The sequence below is a fragment of the Haliotis rubra genome, unplaced genomic scaffold (genome assembly GCF_003918875.1).
Source record: "Haliotis rubra isolate DU_JTF1 unplaced genomic scaffold, ASM391887v1 Scf33, whole genome shotgun sequence".
In the NCBI taxonomy this organism is placed as follows: Eukaryota; Metazoa; Mollusca; class Gastropoda; order Lepetellida; family Haliotidae; genus Haliotis; species Haliotis rubra.
The window spans coordinates 64,172-85,949 of NW_025767002.1; the positions used below are offsets into that span (position 1 = coordinate 64,172).

A 21,778-nucleotide genomic window follows, 5' to 3' on the forward strand; every position below is an offset into this window, starting at 1 on the left:
AAAATATCCCATTTATCACAGGAGTCAGGAAGTATGGTAAGAGGTTCTCGCGCTAAAGGCACTGAGACCCTCCTTCCAACATGAGAGTCAGGAATCACTGTGAGTGATCTCCATTTATTTCAGAGGACTAAGAGATGAGCAATACGTGTTAATCATGCAGTTTATTTTTCAACCAATTCTGACTCATGTTTGCAGTTGCAGGTTAAGTTATATATATTACACCTATGTGCTTCTAACACCACTCCTGCCAAACCAAGAATGCCCAAGTAACTCATATTTAAATGTCATGAATAACTGTTCTTTCGGTTGTATTGCTTTGCAGTGGGGTAGCCTAGTGGTTAAAGCATTCACTCGTCACGCTGAAGACCCGTTTCGATTCCCCACATGGGTACAATGTCTGAAGCCCATTTCTGGTGTCCCCTGCCGTGATATTGCTGGAATATTGCTGAAATCGACTTAAAACCAAACTCACTCTCAGTAATTCTCTGAAGACAAGCGCTCACTCAGTCTTCTATACATGGTAGCAGGGTTTTTTCTTTGCAAGATTCAAATTTAGTTTTGTTGTAAATGTTGAGACATCCCATGAAGATCCAGGTTGGGATTGGTCAACAGCAACCCATGCTTGTCGTAAGTGGCAACAAACGAGATCAGGCGGTCAAGCTCATTGACTTCTTTGATACATATCAATGTATCCCATTGCATAGATGCTGTTCATGATGTCAGTCACTGGATCGTCAGGTCACTGGCATGTCTGGTCCAGACTCAATTATTTACATTTAGCTATCCAATAACTGGAAAATTGCTGCGTACTGCATTCAACAACAAATAAATGACATATTCCATGAAAACTTGCTAAGCTGTACTTCACACATACACAGTGGGGGTGGTGGGGTAGCCTAGTGGTTAAAGCGTTGGCTCGTCACGCCGAAGACCCGGGTTCGAATCCCTACATGGGTACAATGTGTGAAGCCCATTTCTGGTGTCCCCCAGCGTGATGTTACTGGAATATTGCTAAAAGCGGCGTAAAACCAAAACTCAGTCAGTGAGCATACACATTGTGGGCCTCTAATAATGTTTCATGTAACTAAAATGTTCTGTTAGATGCCTGAAAGGTGTAAGCTGACATGGAGCCATATTGAAAGCCTATCACCTTTCAAACAAGTATGGATAACTTCCACAATTAACACCCATGATAACACTACAGTTTCATGGCTTCACAATCAGATAACATCTCGCTGGCTATTTTGAAACTCTTGAATGCTTGTAACCTTTAAAGTGTTGTTCCAAAGAAATGTCAGAAGTTGGGTTGGTGCTGATGTGGACACAATTACCATGACGTCATCTGTTGTCTGTTTACCCACATGGAATGCATTGATGACTACCGAAATATATTCAGCACGAGTTGTTATTGCCTGCCATTGTACACTCTGGCGATCGTGATATCACACCTTCCGAGTTGTGAAAACATTTCAGCAGCTATTTTAAATGCTGCCATTAACACGGTCAATGTTACGTAACTGTGGAGTAATCTAATATTTCAAATCAAAATACTCATTTATGGCTAATTGCCTCAGGTTTTCTATTTTAACCCAGGCACCTGAGAGCAAGTAGAAGAGTTCGGATTCTGTTGTGACAAATTGTTTTACCATGAAGTGATTTTTGTTTTGATTAACAAGAGAGATGTCAGTAACTTTCAACTGGTCAACTTTGTGTGTTCAATAATATTCTAGGTGCTCGGGCCTTTGGAGTGAGTGAGGTGATTGAGTTTAATTTTACACTGCTACTAGCAATATTCCAGCTATATGGCCGCGGTTTGTAAATAATTCGAGTCTGAACCAGACAATCCAGTGATCAGCATCATGAGCATCCATCTAGCCAATGGGGATATGATGACACGTGTCAACCAAGACAGTGAGCCAGACCACCCAATCCCATTAGTCGCCTGTTACAACAAGCATGGATTACTGAAGATCAATTCTAACCCGGATCTTCACTGTTCTCTGGCCTTCGGGTACCAAACTGTTTTGTTATAATCATTATATAAGTGTCCAATATCTTTACTAAAAGGTTCTCAGTCACTTAGAACTATTTTCTATGCATTAATACTTACTTTAACCTATGGCAGATCAGGATCTACATTTTGTTGCACATAAGAAAAGTGATGCATGGGTCACCACAATCTTTACACATGTATATGTAGCAGGGCGTGGAGTCATCCCACAGATGACATCCTTACCTTGTCAGCCTGCTGACGGGGTTAACCTCTTTGGTCATGTGGACAAGGCATCCGACTTCGGATTAGAAGGTCCGTGGTTCGAATCCCAGCACGGGACTCGGAAATTTTATGGCCGCTTCATATATACTGGGCCTGTAAGTCTGTCACAGCTGTTGACGGTCGTAATAGTTGGCTAATTTGGGGATGATTAGATCGGAAAATTTGTTATTCCTTCAAGGATTATCAGTTCCTTACTGTCAACTGATAACCATGAGACCATTTGAAAAGGTATAAAATGTTGTTTGTCACTGGAAGTACAAAACTACGTAAGGACTCTCAAAGTGCCGTGAGCTACTTACAGGCCCTATAGCATCTCAGTGGATAGACAGTAAAACGTGATCAACTTCTGCAAGAAAACAGAACAGCCTGGACTGCAAGCTCTTGTGCTGTTCAAGCACTAGGGTCGATCAAACCTCTACAGCTGTGTCCATCTTACTCTATGTATAAACCATATACATGTATGTAGATATATAAATCTGCCTGACGGTCATCTCTTCATCATTATCTTCATCCCCTTCATTGATGTCTACAATACAGACAATACACTCACATTGACAGATGGAACTAAAAGACTGTTCAGTGGAGTCTGTCACTCTCGACTAACTGCCATGGGATGTTTTTCATGAAAGTAGATCATGGAAATATTTATTCACTAGATATGTAAAATACAATTAGACCAAAAAAGCCCGACCGACCCTATCATAACCCGACCGACCCCAAATCTTTATTTAACCAAGTCAAAAATCATGACTGGAGTGCATTTCAACTCATCATTTTCATCCAAATTGAGTATGATATTTTCATGTTTTTCAGTGTACATAGGGCTAAAATGGATTACTTTGAAATGGCATAATGGGCTCTCACTGACAAAACCTGTAAATAAATAACATAAATAATGATTTGATATAGAAATCTTTCAATGTTTCATCACAAGGCATTGTCACTACATGATATGGTACTCTTGAAAACCTTCTCAGGTGCCCACCTGGTACTAGTAAAAAAAAAATAATTAAAAATTAAGAAGATAAAACCGACCCACCTACCCTATTTTTAAAAAGCATGTAATAGGAAATGGACATATATTTTTGTTTGGCCTTATTTCTTCAAAAGATTGTACCCTTGAAAGCCATAAGATCATGTAACAATGTTTTGAGATTTGTTCCATCTCTTGTTCACAACAGAGATGCATTTATTGCATGCTTGATTTTACAACAGAAATTTGGGGGGTTTAAATAAAATTTTGACAGACTTTATTTCTGATAGTGTCACATGGCATGATAAGATATGATATCAGAAGCATCAATGTCTGACTTTTCTAGTTTATGGGAAAGTTCAGCCAGACATACGATGTCATGATAATGGATGACTCTTTATTTGTCTGGAGGTCTTCATAGTCTGTAATCTACTTAATTCTTGAGAATGGAATCAGTTCCAGGAAATGGCTCTCTGAAGTCTGAAGAATGGAATATTACTTCAAGATAGATTTGCATTTATACTACATATTTACATAACTTGCCTCTATGGGAGTCAGGTTCTCTCTCTTTCAGACTCTAAGGGATTAAATTGTGTCCTTGGGACAGGTTACAACAACTATCTTTAGAATTATGGTCCCATTAGAAATACCTAAATGAATCCTTTAAATAGGTCAAAATAGTAATTTCCAGCAAGTAGTAATGAAGGTAGTACCCAATGGATCTCAAATCTGTGTTTGGAGCTTGGGGAATCTTTTTGCCAGCTGAGGGTGTGTGCATGGACTTTTTCCCTCTTTGTCTCTTCCACCCACACCACCCATATGTGTTTCCACAGTCTCCCTTGTCTGAACAAATCCCTCCATCTCCTCAAACTCCAGTATCCTCATCTTTTCCAAATCCACACACTCCTCCATCAGCTCAGACTTGTCTCTTGGGACTCCATAGTCTCCTCTCTCCTCGGACTACAGTGTCATCCATCTCCTCTCATTTGTCTCTTGGGACTCCAAAGTCTCCTCTCCTCAGATTACAGTGTCATCCATCTCCTCTCATTTGTCTCATCAGACTCCACAGTCTCCTCTCCTCGGACTACAGTGTCATCCATCTCCTCTCATTTGTCTCAGACTCCACAGTCTCCTCTCCTCTGACTACAGTGTCATCCATCTCCTCTCATTTGTCTCATCAGACTCCACAGTCTCCTCTCTCCTCAGATTACAGTGTCATCCATCTCCTCTCATTTGTCTCCTCAGACTCCAAAGTGTCCTCCTCTCCTCCGGACTACAGTGTCATCCATCTCCTCTCATTTGTCTCAGACTCCACAGTCTCCTCTCCTCTGACTACAGTGTCATCCATCTCCTCTCATTTGTCTCATCAGACTCCATAGTCTCCTCCTCTCCTCGGACTACAGTGTCATCCATCTCCTCTCATTTGTCTCATCAGACTCCACAGTCTCCTCTCCTCGGACTACAGTGTCATCCATCTCTCATTTGTCTCATCAGACTCCATAGTCTCCTCCTCTCCTCAGACTACAGTGTCATCCATCTCCTCTCATTTGTCTCATCAGACTTCACAGTGTCCTCCTCTCCTCAGATTACAGTGTCATCCATCTCCTCTCATTTGTCTCATCATACTCCACAGTCTCCTCCTCTCCTCAGATTACAGTGTAATCCATCTCTCATTTGTCTCCTCAGACTCCAAAGTCTCCTCCTCTTCTCAGATTACAGTGTCATCCATCTCTCATTTGTCTCATCAGACTCCAAAGTCTCCTCCTCTCCTCAGATTACAGTGTCATCCATCTCCTCTCATTTGTCTCCTCAGACTCCACAGTCTCCTCCTCTCCTCGGACTAAAGTGTCATCTATCTCCTCTCATATGTCTCCTCAGACTCCACACTCTCATCCATCTCCTCTAATTTATCCCCTCAATCTCCTCAGATTCCAGTCTCCAACTTAGACTCCTCAACCTAAGACCCTCAGCCTCATTTCAGTTGATGTTGGCAGTTTCTACCAGTTTCCACCTGAGTCATGTAATCATGAAACTCTGCTGTAAAGAAGCCACAGTGTTGTTTAGGAAACCAAATTGATCAGAGTCCTTCCCTATGATCTATAATGTAGCGAGAAACAAAGTACCAAGGAACACTTCACGTGCAGCATTCTGTTCAAAGCTGCTAGTTGGCTACAACGTTTCTGAAATTGGTATTTTTAAGTCTAGTCGATTGAATCTAACTTTCCAGCTGACAAATGGAGGTTTAAAAACATTTTATGAAGTTAAGTGAATATATTAACTCTCGCTCATATTCAAATTTAACAGTATTAAAAAAAATTGAAAGGTTGACTTAATATTGACACACTGGAGTATTTCTGGCATTTCCACAGAATGCACATATCAATTTTCAATCATTCTAGAAACCTGAATGGCTGACTCTTTACAGTACTACAGTAACAGCATTCATTTGGTCACATATAAATTTCAAGCTCCAGTTCAGTGGAGTTTAATCATAACCTCATTCTTTCAGTAGCTATAGAGAGGATGCTGACACTGCAGATGGAAATAAATCCAATATTACACTTGCTTCAAGTTGTTTCAAGTGTGTGTCCTGGGTGAACTATACGGTTTGCTTAATGTTATGTGATTTGAGAAATTGCAGGTTCTTGAAGAAGGGAGGATAGTTCAAGATGGAGACGTCATCAAACTGATGTATTGGTTTAAAACAAGACCTATTTTATCATTACAGCATTTAGGTTTACTCTTATCTGCTATTTTAGAAGACACCAACTTGTGAAAGAAATGATTCTAACAGTTCATAGATGTAGGTTTTAGTGTTCATATTTTGTTTTCTGTAAATATCGGCATCACGAACCTCTAGCCGTGTCTGGATTCTTAATCAGAAAATCCTCATCTAGGGTATTAACGGTACCGCAGGCAACTAAACTACAGTAAAAATGAAAACCATGTAGTTAATCGTGAAGATGTTAGTTTTTAAACGGAGTCAGTGTTGAGTGGAAGTGATTACGTGAGGATTACATTGTTTACGTTGAGTGCGAGGTGTGATACAGCACACAGGTTCACCAGAGCCTCACTCTGGGTATCCCTGCATGGATTGGCTACCATCCAGCCCGAGAGTAATGCCGATCTAATCATGGAGCCTATCACTCCACAAATATGACAAGGGCCCTCTCTAAACGTATTATGATCTGATTATCAGCTTCAAGTTCCTGACAATTCCTGCACAATCATTAGCTTACTCTATCTTCAGATGAGGTTCCTGCCACTAGAACGTCTTAGTAATTGGGGAGCGATGGAGTAGCCTAGTGGTTAAAGCATTCGCTTGCCACGCCGAAGGCCTGGGTTTGATTCCCCACATGGGTACAATGTGTGAAGCCCATTTTTGTGTCTCCCGCCGTGATGTTGCTGGAATATTGCTAAAAGCGGCGTAAAACCATAGTCAGTCAGTTTTGGGAACTGGTTGCCTCTTGACTGTTCAGGTGTCTTCAAGCTGTATAGGTAGGCAAGTGGTTAAAGCATTTGCTTGTCATGACATGCGTATGGTGTGTGAAGCCTCAGGCATTGCTGGAATAGTGCTTAAAATGGTGTAAAAGCATACTCACTCAGGAACTTCTTATGTTTACCATACCCATGAAGGTCCAGGTTAGAATATTGATCTTCACTAACCCATGCTTGTTGTAAAAAGGTGACTAACGGGATCGGGTGGTCAGGCTCGCTGACTTGATTGCCACATGTCATCGGTTCCCAACTGCGCAGATCATGCTCATGCTGTTGATCACTGGATTGTATGGTCTCAACTCAATTATTTACTGACCGCCGCCATATAGCTGGAATGTTGCTGAGTGCAGCATAAAACTAAACTCACTCACTCACTCACTCAACAGCCAGTGATAAGTCTAAAGACATGACCTTCATGGTTCTGGGAATCCATAAAGTCAAGTACTTTATATACAAACAAAAGATGCCTACATAATACAGGAGCGTTTTCTTCTAGAAATCCCTTTGTCATACTGGCTGTTTGTTTTGATGCCCACCATGTGAGTTTCTTGCTAATTGATTGCCTACTTAGTCTCGTAGCCATAGTGACAGCATCAAACATTTACTGTCTGGGCAACTTAATTCATGTGTACATACTTCCATCACTGATCCGTCACAAGACAAAACGTACTTTAAAGAGTCCTTTTAAGGAAGTTCATACAACATGTATGTATAGAGTACACCCATGGTCAAACATGTACTGGTTATCTTGACAGTCGTATTGTATATTCCTCCACCTTGGCACATATACTCACTGGTAAATATTTCCTGAATCAATCTATTGACATAATCCAATGATTTATTTTGTTAACAAATTGCCGTGTGTGGGATCTCCTAGAAACTGGAAATAAACTTTATGGGTAATATAAAATTACAAGAAATAATGAAACAAAACTCCATAATTAGGTCCAAATTATATATCATGTCAACCTGATATTAATCAAGTCTTGACAAGATAAGTAAGTGGCTGAAAACTTGGGAATAATGATGACAAGCGATACTCACATCAACGCCTATGTTGACACAAACTCCACCAACTCATACCACTGACACTTCCACAAAGTAATATTAGCATGACAACTGATATTAACCAATCATCCCATGCTCAGATGGGACTAGACTTACTATTGCTTGTGTGTGTGAGTGTCTAAGTGAGTGAGTTTAGGTTTACACCACTTTTAGCAATATTCCAGCAACATCATGGCTGGTAACGCCAGAATTGGGCTTCACACATCGTACCCGTGTGGGGAATTGAACCCGGGTTTTCGGCATGAGAAGCAAACGCTTTAACCACTAGCCTACCCCACCACCCCATTTATGGTTGTGGCAGGAAATATTTTATTGACATTAGGAATTTGAAGAAGATATGCAATTTTTCTGGACAGCAACGTCTTTGGTGTGAATTACCGCCAACCTTTCAAGGATGATTCTTGCCCATCATAGCTTGACTTGACAAGAGCATGTTTCATTTGTTTTGAACCTTTAAACCCAGAATTTCCAGCATTGTGAATAAGGAATACTAGGCCTCAGTTATTCTAATCTGTGGCTTTAATGTTTTCCTAACCATTTATCTTGGGTTAACATAGTCAAAATAGAAAAAAAGATGTATTTGAAAAGCTCAATGTTTTAACGTTTTGGCATGAAGGAGGTTGCAGTGTCCTGAAACTACATGCAATGCATTTCATCAAGTGCTTCAGAATAAATTGAATGTTGTATCTTTTTATTTATCTAATCAATCAAGGATTGGCTTGGCGTATAGAAATAATTATACTTATTATGCTTGTTCATTGTGACTGTTGGCTCTGATTAGTCAGATCTGAAAAAAGACATTTGAAAAATGTGATGATGAGCATAGATGAGGAGTTGATGAGTAATGACAGTAGATGGCAGCCTGCTCCGAGGTCATTGCCAGATTGTAGTTCCTCATTGTGACTTTGGCTCAGTTTGATCAGATTTGTAACCAGCAGCAGATTAATATTGTCCACTCAGACATAGTTTAGAATTGGCAGATGCACTTACTCAGTTATCTCGCTCTCTCTCTCTCTCTCTCTCTCTCTCTCTCCTTCCTTCTTTCTCTCTCTTTCTCTCATGCATGCACACACTCACTCAAACAGGTATACAGTAGAATACTTTTATAACAAACACGGATATAACGAACTGACCGCTATAGTGAACTGTTTTAAAAGTCCCGAATAAACCTTATATTATATAAATAAGTGAAAAACGAACTACGGATATAACGAACTAATTTCAGTGGTCCCTTGGAGTTCGTTATAAAGGTATTTTACTGTATATAGAGAGAATAAGAATCAATAACACTCCCTTCGAAATTTGAGCTTAGTATGTTGATCACAAAATATTTGTCCAGATTCAGGTTTCTTGCTCATATGCATTGTTCTCTCTGTTAAACATGATGCCGACTCATTGGACAATTGGCGTTATTTGTCCATGTTGTCTAGGACGCGGCTGATCTGTTATGTAACGACACACTCTGCACTTATTGATTTCTGATTCAGTGCTAATCAGGGCCTGCATGAAGTACTTCTAACAAGATGGGCGTTCAAATTGATATTTATACAAGCTTGTCTCATCAAAGTGTGTGTGGCTGTATGTGTAACAGAAGGCGTCATTATCATCAAATGTTGGAGCAGGTGTTCTGTTTGTATTCTAGTACAAGCTCTATCACAGCATTCATGTACTAACTTTCCCTCTTTCGTGAAGCACAAGGCTCTTATTTTGACAAATATACAAGCTTTCAAACATGGTGTATGTGAATAATTTGGTGCTTGAGCTGCTTTTAGCAATATTCCAGCAATATCAAAGCAGGGTACCCAAGAAATGGTCTCTGTGCATTTTACCTGTGTGGGAGTTGAACCCAGGTTATTGTAGTGCTGAGAAAACACTTTATCCTCTAGGCTACCCTGCCATCTATAGATGGGGTGGTGGGGTAGCCTAGTGGATAAAGCGTTTGCTTGTCACGAGGAAGACCCAATTCAATTTCCCACATGGGTACAATGTGCGAAGTCCATTTCTGGTGTCCCCTGCCATAATATTGCTGGAATATTGCTAGAAGTGGTGTAATACCAAACTCACTCACTCACTCTATAGATAAATGACACCTGACTGCATGAAATACACAAAAGCAATGTGCTTATTTCAAGTAGGCGTTTCAGAATAGACCAACGAGATCGGGTGATCAGGCTCGCTGACTGGGTTGACACATGTCATCGTATCCCAATTGTGTAGATTGATGTTCATGCTGTTGATCCCTGGATTATCTGGTCCCGACTTGATTATTTACAGACCGTCGCCATATAGCTGGAATATTGCTGAGTGCGGCGTGAAACTAAACTCACTCACTCACTCACTCACGTTTCAGAATATATTTTATGGTGACAATATCTCTCAACTCAAAATTTCTTAAATGTTGAACAAAATTATATTTGCCTTCATACAAATTTGTTAGCAAGTGTCTGTAATATTGACTAAAAGCCGCAGATGGTATTTTAAATTTTATTTCATCCAAGCTGTCAGTCATATCGAACCTTATGTTACAAGTATAGTCTAATTTCCAACACATACATTTCTTTGAAGGATGAATCTGGAAAGCCTTTGATTAGAATAAGGTTATGTTATGAAGTTTGTAGGTAGAGATTTCATGACATTGTCTTTTAACATTATTTAACATACAGCTGAGCTCATCTCGATGCTTAAAGTACTGTAAAATTATTGTCCTCCTGAGAGGGTACGTAAGTCCCAAAACATTCAAAGTAAATTTCAACTTTCCATTTTTTAATTGTAGAATATGTGTAATTTTAATGTATGGCTAGATATATCTAAATTGCTAACAGCTGAGGGGATGATGTAAATCCAGCTAGGGCCGATGCAGGAAGCAAATGTACTGTAAGTCCCCATGGTCCCTAGTATGGTGATCTACCTTCAGTTGTTGGCAATCTATAGCCTGTTTTTATATTGTATTGTCATTTATAGTTCCAATATTTTAGATTTAATTGCTAGTTTTAAATGGATATCTGTGATACACTAGTAGTTTTACTGTTCTTCGTCAACAGGTTTTTAATGTCTAACTTTATTGATCTATAATATAATTATAAACGGTTCTGGTCACGATATGGCTGAAATACTGCCGATGTGACGATAAATATTAACTCACTCACTCATCTCGATGCTTGTCTGTGTCATGTGAATCAAGTCTGATTGAATTGATTCATTTATGACCCAGACATAGTTCTACCTTGAATTAATTTTGAAATCATGTATGATGTAAGGCTGTCTGTCATATTTGTATGTGTTTTATGTGATTGTCAAGATCTGTGAGTTGAGTGACAGAAATCCATGATGTGGAAAGCATTTATGCCTTCATTTCGAACAGATAATTAAATTTCATATTTCTTTTTTTTTTCTTCTCTTTTCCATGGATATGCAGTGTAATCTAAAGTGATACAACATTGTGTATACATGAAGCATAGGTAGTACATACAAGTGAGTGAGTGTGTGAGTTTAGTTTTACGCCGCATTCAGCGATATTCCAGCCATTATGGTGGCGGTCTGTAAATAATCGAGTCTGGACCAGACAATCCAGGATCAACAGCATGAGCATTGATCTACACAAATGGGATACAATGACATGTGTCAACCCAGTCAGCGAGCCTGACCCCCAAATCCCATTGGTCGCCTCTTACGACAAGCATGGGTTACTGAAGACCAATTCTAACCCAGATCTTCACGGGTAGTACATACAAGGTTGAGATGTAGTACATGCATGGTACATCTGGATACATGGTACACATACTGTGCATACATGGTACATCCATGGTACCTACACATTACATGTGCATACGCAGTACACATACGGTACATATACAGTACTTCCATGGTATCTCCATGGTACGTATGCATACATGGCACCTACATGTTACATGGTACATATGCAGTGTTTGCATGGTACATACCTAAAACATAATCCTACAGAGAAAATATACATTGCAGAATGTATAAATGATGCATAAATAGTAATAATCTGTTCTACCATTGTGTTTTGGTTGTGTCTATTTCTATTTCCTGTTTCTATTTGCCTTTTGGAAGACAATAAAACTCAACATCTCATATAAATGTTTTAACAGGCATTGAGGAACCATTAGCATCTTGAGAAAAGGAAATCAACTGGGACTATTTTCCTAAGTACTGATGCATAAATAGTAATAATCTGTTCTACCATTGTGTTTTGGTTGTGTCTATTTCTATTTCCTGTTTCTATTTGCCTTTTGGAAGACAATAAAACTCAACATCTCATATAATTTTTTTAACAGGCATTGAGGAACCATTAGCATCTTGAGAAAAGGAAATCAACTGGGACTATTTTCCTAAGTACTGATGTTTGGAAATGAGGACAGTATCTGCAATTTTAAAATGTTTAAATTTATTATCAAGACTTCCTGAAATCCCTGTTATATTTTTATGTTAATATAGTTTTAAACATATACGACAAATAGGACAGTGCTACATGTGTTCATAGCAACCATTGTTTTTTCAAAAACAATTCTATACATGAAATTAGTTTTCCAGGAATGCTTACCCTTGAGAATGTACAATTGAACCTGGTTAAGTCGAAGTTGGTGAACTTCTAGAGTGTAATTAGGAAAATACTATCTTCATAATTGATCATTACTTCATCAAATATGTCAATACTAAGTAGAGTTGCTGCAGTGAAACGCTGATAAAATGAGAATAATAATGTTCAGTTTTTGCCCACTGTTGACATATATTTATAAATGATTGATTGTGTTGCCATTGTTTGCAGTACATAATTAGCCCAGCTTGAAGATGTTAACTTAGAGTTAACCTTTTGCATTGTTCATTTGGCAGGACAATCAATGTGAGCAGCAGAATCTGTTTTACTCAGTTCTTGTTCTAGACAAACAGGATTTTCAGAAAATTAACTGTTTCTTTGTTTTGTAATGGTCCTCACACTTAAAAAATTACATTATTCTGTTCTGATGGAAAAGATGCCTAATTTGATCATCATAATGATTTTTATCATGTATTTCTTTAATATATTTTTGTAATCAAAGTTAATTAAACTGATAAAAGGCCAATCAAATGAACAGAATATATTTGTCAGCCCTGATTTGACCAAAAGTAACATAGCCATATGTGAGAGGAATGGGCAGACTATGACTGCAAAACCTTTTCGCTGCCACTCTTATTTGAGAACTATTTGTCTCCACTTTCATCTTGCCTTTTAAAATAATTACCACCCTCAACGAGTGAGTAAATGAATGAGAGGTTTTATGCCACTTTGAGCAATATTCCTGCAATATCCTAGTCAGGGACTTCAGAAATGGGCTTCAGAAGGAGGGGGAATCAAACCCGTATCTTTGGTGTGATGAGGAAGCACTTTAACCACTAGGCAGCTGTCAACCTTAAAGATGGTTTGGAGTGAGACTGAAAAAAATAAGCCCGGGGGGTCCACATGTAGGGCAATGCCCAGCCGAAAATGAAGTTTAGTGATTTTCAGGAGCATTTGGAGCCTTCTGGTGGCATTATTTTGACACTAAAAGATGCATGCTAATAAATAATAAACCGAATCATTCGCATAAACATCGTTTTAGTACTTCGTTCATTTAGGCGTTCTTTCAATGTTCAACTTTACGCAAAAACGATCGAAAATGCGTATTAATTTTGAAATTATTTTAGGCTACCAGATATGCGTGAGATTATTATTTGGAGGCGTGAGAGCGTGACATTTGTCAATAAAGCGTGAGACTCACGCCAAATGCGTGAAAGTATGTACCCCACCGCCCTTACCAACCACAGATGAGCCAAATGTCCACATCCTGCATCTGTAAAGAGAAACCATGCTTTCCTAATGTTTCTTTAATTGTCTTTAATAGCTTGTGTCTTATGTAAACGGATAGCACGGGATATAATGTGTATAATTGTGATGACTGCACAGTCCCTAATGATGGTCTTTTACCTGCTACTTTCCCAGCAAACCCTTGTATATGTGTGTACCTCATGCAAGCCAACCAGGAAGATCTGCTTGTGCTGTACAGTGATGTTATGAAAATACATGTACATAGTCTGTCTCACAGTCCCTGAACCGCATTATTATCCCCCGCTCCGCGTTTAGCGCGAAGCGGGGGATATAGTATTAGGCTCCGTCCGTCCGTCCATCCATCCGTACGTCTGTGCACGTACGTAATTGGAATATCTTAAGAACCGTTCACTAGATTCTTTTCATAATTGGTACCTAGGTTCATCACAGTATAAGAAAGGTCTAAGTCAGGTTTGGTGACCTTGACCTTAATTTCAAGGTCACAAGGGGACTTTAACGTTTTACCTGCATGTTAAGCTATCTCAAGAACCGTTCACTGGATTTTCTTCATATTCAATACAAAGCTTTATCTAGGGAAGGCGCAGGGCCCAGTCGATTTTGGTAACCTTCACTTAATTTTCAAGGTCACAGAGACACTTTGAAGATTTCAGCATGTTAACCTGAATTGTCATCAAGATATTTCAAAAACAGTTCACTGGATCTTCTTCAAAGACTTTCAAGACTTCCCTTAAATGTTTTTCAAAAAGCAATTTCTTTAGTACTATTTTTGAATATTTCATACACTATGACATTCATGTCAAAGTCAGTCTTGAAAATATGTGTGTGTTTGAACACCTAAAGAGCAAGACATCAAGAGAGGTTGACTGGTCATGTTTTTGTTGACATTTAACTTAAACTTTCATTACTTTATAAGTTTGATTTGATAATTTGTGGCGGGGGATTATGTCACCTTAGTGACAATGCTTGTTTTCCCTTCTGTCCAGCTCTATCTGCAATGCTAAAACCTTAAATGATGCAAGTCTATATTTCCTCAGGTTCTGAATCTACTATCTCAATGGCTCCTTTTCAGTTTTAAAGGAATTGTTTGTTTGTATCAAAAATATATATATTCAGAGACTTGGAGTTAGTCTAGAAAATACATTGTAACGGGGATGTTTGCATGACTTAATCACAGTGCTGCTTTTATGCTTCTCAACAATTTATTGGAGTGCCCATTGCTTGGCGATGTTGTCATGAAAATAATATTTTAATGGGATATTCTTAATGCCCAGGAAGAACGGAATGGAACAGAATGCTTTGTGTTATTGTCACAAGTTAACATTTGATACTGCAAACACTTAATGTCAAGGACTTGACACAAACTTCAGTATTGAATTGAATACAACATGAAACTGTTGTTTGAAATAGATCTTCTCAAGCTCAGCTGTATTTGAATTGAATGAAACATAAGAAATGTTGCCACACAAGCAGTATTTGGTGTTGCCATGGAGCCTTGTTAATTCAACTTCATTTGAATTGAAGGAAATATAAGAGATATTGTCACACAGATAGTATTGGGTATTGCCATGAACCTGACTCCTTTTTAGATTTATTTGAATTAATGAAACATAAGTTAGTTACCGATCCCAAGTTTTGTAACAGACTGAGGTACATGTTTATCAGTATCCTTTTCTAACTATGAGTAGCATATAGATTCAGATGAAATCCTCTCTTCTGTCAGGCTATTGTTCTTGGAAAATTCTCTGAAATATTCAGCATGAGTAACTGAAATGTCTTGAGTTTCTCAGCCTGAAAGCACTTACTGAATTGTTAAAAAGAATTTAATTGAAAGAATCATTCAGATTTTACATCCGTGAATTTCATAATGTCAGTGAACATCTTTATTATTTTGAAATGCCAAGTGCATATATTTTCTTTGCAACGAAGAATTGATATTTATTCGTCAGGATTGATTTTCATCATTTCATGTGTATGCGGATTGTAAATTTTTGATAAAAATTTAATTGGTATGTTCGGACGAGAATGCTCATTATTCCGTTCAGTATCAACTATTGCACATGTGCTGGTTAGATAGTTAATGAGTTTTTCCGAAGTGAAGGTATAATTGTCTTGAACCGTCCTTGGTACCTGCAGCCAAGTGCAGAGAGGTGGATGTCAGTACAGAGAGATTACATAAAGGAGGTATCATGGTACTTTGTGATGAAGTTCATTACTTTAACGGAGCTTTAATTGGTTTGAGAGTTTCTAATCGGCAATGTCAATTAAATATATTGAAGGCTGACAATAAATTCAGCATTTTTGAAACTAATGCAGTACAGGTTTACATTGCAAAACTGTTTAACACCATCTCAGAAATATTCCAGCTTTATGGCAGCAGTCTGTAGACAATCGAGTCTGGAACTACATACCAAGGATGGATATCATGAGCAAAGATCGATATTGACCGGTTAGGATTAGATGCAAGTCCCTTTTATCACTTGACATGTCATCACACGGTGAACCAGTGATACGATATATATCCCAATAATATTTGTGTGATATGATTCATATGCTTATACTTTTATTTCATAAGTTCATATTCTCTGCCTTTTTGCAGATGAATCACAACCGCGAATTTGTTTTTAAATCTGAAACAGTAAACGTTCCATTTCTAGGAGAGAAGTATATAAGTGTGGGTCACTGTGCAGATTCTGCTATTTATGGATAACTAGACAATCAGCATAAACTGGTTCTTGAACCATCTCTGTTATTGTTCACATGTTTTTACATCAATATAAGTGATGTTATGTTATGAATTGTTTGTATTGTGTGTACAGGATTTGTAAACTGATGCCACCTAACGTCTAAACATGTAACAAGATGCATTAACTGAAAAATATTACATTTTGCTTTTAACCATTTGCAATAGGGCAGTAGACTTGAACTTGACTATTTCAGAGAACAAAAGGATATTGATTTTCGCTGAAAGTGATCATCATGACATACAGCAAATGTTAACATGACCCGTGATTTATGCCTTCTGAATGGACAGTTCTTTTTTGTTCTTTTTTTAAAAAATATTTTTATTTCCTAAAGTACATTTGTTGTTGTAGTACTAAAGCATCATACACAACACATCCTCGGCATCAAACATTGTGCAAACATCACCATCAATACAATACATCAATACATCAATACAGAACAATCATCGTATGTTCAGGGTGGATTTACTATAATGTATCTGTTATCCTTGCCCAAGGCTAATATGTATACCAGTACTTGTGTTCAGTTCTTGATCATCCTCTAAACTGTGCTTCATGTTTTCAGGTTGGGCTTGTGTTTCTGCTGAGCATAGCATCTCTCATCATATACTTCATCGATGCTTCGTAAGTATCAACCTGTTCTATCCACTTCCTGGATTAACCAGTGTCTCTGTTCAGTTGTAGGGGTGGTGGGGCTGTCCATTGCTCTCACATAGGGTTCATGACTTTTGGTCAGGGCGGTGGGGTAGCCTAGTGGTTAAAGTGTTCGCTCATCACGCCGAAGACCCAGGTTCAATTCCCTACATGAGTACAATTTGTGAAGCCATTTCTGGTGTCCCCCCGACGTGATATTGGTAGAATATTGCTAAAAGTGGCGTAAACCATACTTACTCACTCACTATTCTGTTGTGATTTATACTGTTTCGTTCACCATGCCTCACTGAAGTGTCTGACGGAAACAAGCCATGTCAAGAGCACTTGACTCTCCATGTTCCATGCTAACTCGGGTACAACTAGGAGCGTTGTATTGCATGAGGAAATCCCTTCCTGCTGGATTATTCATTTATAGCACTGAACCAAATTAGAATGTTCTCAGGATGCACTCATGAGGCTGTGGGTTTAAATTTAGACCTATGCTGGTCAGAAGATTCATTTTGATTGGTTGGTGTGTTCAAGCTAATGAGTGAGAGAATTTCTGTACGAACTTAATGAAAACAAAAGAAAAGTTTGTGTTTTTGCTTTCAAAATTATTCAGTGGGGACAGGTAGCCTTGTAGTTAAAGCATTCGCTTTTCACATCAGAGACCTGAGTTTGATTCCCCATGTGGGTACAATGTGTGAAGCCTATTTCTGGTTTCTGCTGCTGCTGTGAATATTGCTGGAATATTGCTAAAAGAAGTGTAAAACCATACTCACTCACTCACTCACTCACTCACTCACTCACTCACTCACTCACTCACTCACTCACTCACTCACTCACTCATCACTCACTCACTCACTTGTGTTCAGGGTCAAATGGATCTTCGGATCACAGTGAGTGAGTGAGTTGGGTTTACGCCGCTTTTAGCAACATTCCAGCAATATAGTGGGAGGGGACACCAGATATGGGCTTCACACATTGTACCCATGTGGGGAATCGAACCCGGGCCTTCAGCATGATGAACGAATGCTTTAACCACTAGGCTACCCCACCGCCCCTCTTTGGATCACAACAAAGATATATATAGTACATATTCTAATGCGATATATCAGGTCAACCAACAGAGATTGTAAAGGCTCATGTGTTGTGACTAGTGTTGGGAATTGGTGTAAATCTCATAATTGATGATTGGTTCATTACAGCCGATCAATCATCGAAAATAATTGGTTAGCATCATTTATCAAATTTTCTGGTTATGTTTGTTAATGCACAAAAATAAAGAAAAAACATGTAGTTCTCTCGGGTTTTATCGCAAATTGCACAAAATGCATTTGCAAATTTCACATCTTTAAAGGATGACTATATTACTGTCGGAAATAGAAAAAAACTGTTTTTAGGCTGTTACTCTGTATCCCTAAAATTGACACAATTGCAAATAGCATATGTTGAAATAACCCACTTCGGCCTAACTGGGCGTTCATTGGGATGCGTAATACGATATCCAGAAAAGCATGTTTACTCGTAAAATCGGGCAAAACTTAGAAAAATACGAATAGCTGCTGAAAACAATAGATCAGACTATAGATGGCAATTAGGTCGTTCAGCCAGGTATAACGACGGACCGTCGACTCACCTGGCATGAAATGCACGTGCTGCCTACAGGCACAAGGGGTCATCTCAAAGATATTTTGTGCTTTTTCATGTGTGTTGAATATGTCTCATCTACTGATTAACATCTTATGTGTCTTTCTTTCATAAAGTTTATGTTGAGATATGTAAGAGAGTATGATACCCGAAAACCATAGAAACGCATCGTAGTATATAGGTGGCATGACCAATTCAAGATCAACAGGACTGGATATTATTTGTAAATTGGACGGTGTAATTTCAAATTGGGCATTTAAAAAGTGTCCTTTGTAATACAATATCGTCGCACACTAATTTGCATAAAGCCATGGTCTGTTCCAAATATGTCTTTTTGGACTTAGAAAATAACCGCATTGCTCATTTCTGCACTAATTTCCCCTCAGTAAAGTCCTTTTTCTCCGTTTCCTATCTCTCTACCACTGAGACTGTCGTTAGGCCGAACTTGGTTTAACAGATATTTCACACTTTCACATATCAACTACATAAATTGTAGAGATAAATGAGAAAATACAGTTTTTTTCTATTTCCGACAGTACTATAGTGTGTTAGGAACATACATTTCCTGGAGTTGTTAAGATAAACTTAATCATGACTTGGAACGAGCTTGTAGTGCTTATGCAGTGTCGAGACAAAATCAACCTTTGAAAAATATTGTTATTGCAAACAAGTGGTCCAAAATTGTTTGTGTTCGATTATGAGAAAACATGATCGATTGCTTAGTCGTTTTGTCATTGCGACCAATCTTCGATTATTTCAATTAATCGGACCACCACTAGTTGTGACACAAATAAGCAGGAATGTAATTAACCTAAGTGAAATCACCACATCTACTGCTAGTATACTGGACATTTCTACAACATTGGCGGGCACATCGTTGGACATGATCTCACATGGAGACTGATGTGTGTACTTGATCCAGTTGGGTATCGAACCATGACACGTTTCCCACTTAATAATCTGTCTCTTAATTACATTTTTATTTTTTATTCCAAGTAATATGTGCCGATGTTTCCAGCACCTGTACTGGGCTATGACTGTAAACTCTGTTGCCAGATGGCATCCGACCACTTGATCTAATTTTTTAGGGTCATGTATTGAAACGTTGTTAGACTGATCTGTTAACAGTTGAGTCTCCATTTTCACTTTGAAAACGTTTACGCTGAATTAGGATCCATTGTTGAATGTTAAGGATACAACAAATGTGTATTGTTATACTGTTTCAATTTGATTCATTTGATGCTACAACAAGTGTGTGTTGTAATGCTGATTCATTTGATGCTACAACAAGTGTGTGTTGTAATGCTGATTCATTTGATGCTACAACAAGTGTATGTTGTAATGCTGATTCATTTGATGCTACAACAAGTGTGTGTTGTAATGCTGATTCATTTGATGCTACAACAAGTGTGTGTTGTAATGCTCATTCATTTGATCAGTGTGTGTTGAATATGCAACAAATGTGTGTTGTAATGCTGATTCATTTGATACTACAACAAGTGTGTGTTGTAATGCTGATTCATTTGATGCTACAACAAGTGTGTGTTGTAATGCTGATTCATTTGATGCTGTGTGTTGTAATGCTGATTCATTTGATGCTACAACAAGTGTGTGTTGTAATGCTGATTCATTTGATGCTACAACAAGTGTGTGTTGTAATGCTGATTCATTTGATGCTACAACAAGTGTGTGTTGTAATGCTGATTCATTTGATGCTACAACAAATGTGTGTTGTCATACTCATGCATTTGATCAGGAATACAGCAACAAGTGTGTGTTGTAATGCTGATTCATTTGATGCTACAACAAGTGTGTGTTGTAATGCTGATTCATTTGATACAACAAGTGTGTGTTGTAATGCTGATTCATTTGATGCTACAACAAGTGTGTGTTGTAATGCTGATTCATTTGATGCTACAACAAGTGTGTTGTAATGCTGATTCATTTGATGCTACAACAAGTGTGTGTTGTAATGCTGATTCATTTGATGCTACAACAAGTGTGTGTTGTAATGCTGATTCATTTGATGCTACAACAAGTGTGTGTTGTAAATTCATTTGATTACAACATTTGTAATGCTGATTCATTTGATGCTACAAGTGTGTGTTGTAATGCTGATTCATTTGATGCTACAACAAGTGTGTGTTGTAATGCTGATTCATTTGATGCTACAACAAGTGTGTGTTGTAATGCTGATTCATTTGATGCTACAACAAGTGTGTGTTGTAATGCTGATTCATTTGATGCTACAACAAGTGTGTTGTAAATTCATTTGATGCTGTGTGTTGTAATGCTGATTCATTTGATGCTACAACAAGTGTGTGTTGTAATGTTCATTCATTTGATGCTACAACAAATGTGTGTTGTAATGATTCATTTGATGCTACAACAAGTGTGTGTTGTAATGTTCATTCATTTGATGCTACAACAAGTGTGTGTTGTAATGCTGATTCATTTGATGCTACAACAAGTGTGTGTTGTAATGCTGATTCATTTGATGCTACAACAAGTGTGTGTTGTAATGCTGATTCATTTGATGCTACAACAAGTGTGTGTTGTAATGCTGATTCATTTGATGCTACAACAAGTGTGTGTTGTAATGCTCAAGTGTGTGTTGTAATGCTGATTCATTTGATGCTACAACAAGTGTGTGTTGTAATGCTCATTCATTTGATACAGTAGTGTCGTTGTAACTAACCTAGTTTAACCTCACTGCAAGACTGTTCTTTCTTCACAGGTTTGATATTATTTGGGTGGTAGTGTTAGAGGGTTCATTTTGTTGTGTCACCCTTCAAGTTTTTTAGTGTGGTGCTGTCATTAAGAAAATGGATCAAGACATATTTGTGCTACATCGCCCAAGCTTTAATCGAATTTGACCAGATTCTCACCCTCTGGACCCGGTGATGGCATCAGAACAACCATTGTCAACTTGCTTCAGGGCAAAGGGAGTGCCCTTGTTCTGGACGGTCCACATAGTCCTTGTATGAGCTACCCAAACCAAGGTGTTCACTCTTTCACAGTCTTGAATTGGCCCACATTCTCACCCTATGGACCCGGTGATGACATCAGAACAATCATTGTCAACTTGGTTCAGGGTAAGGGGAGTACCCTAG

The 21,778-nt window shown here is 38.4% G+C and overlaps 1 protein-coding gene across 4 annotated transcripts in view; it reads left to right on the top strand.

Annotated features, from left to right (window-relative positions):
* LOC124284126 (calcium-activated potassium channel slowpoke-like) overlaps positions 1–21,778 on the top strand; it is a 136,378-nt gene that overhangs the window by 23,524 nt on the left and 91,076 nt on the right. For all 4 annotated transcript variants that reach the window (XM_046720183.1, XM_046720184.1, XM_046720182.1 and 1 more), the window contains exon 3: positions 16,948–17,006. In XM_046720183.1, the coding sequence (XP_046576139.1) occupies positions 16,948–17,006 (59 nt within the window). The remainder of the gene's footprint in view (positions 1–16,947; positions 17,007–21,778) is intronic.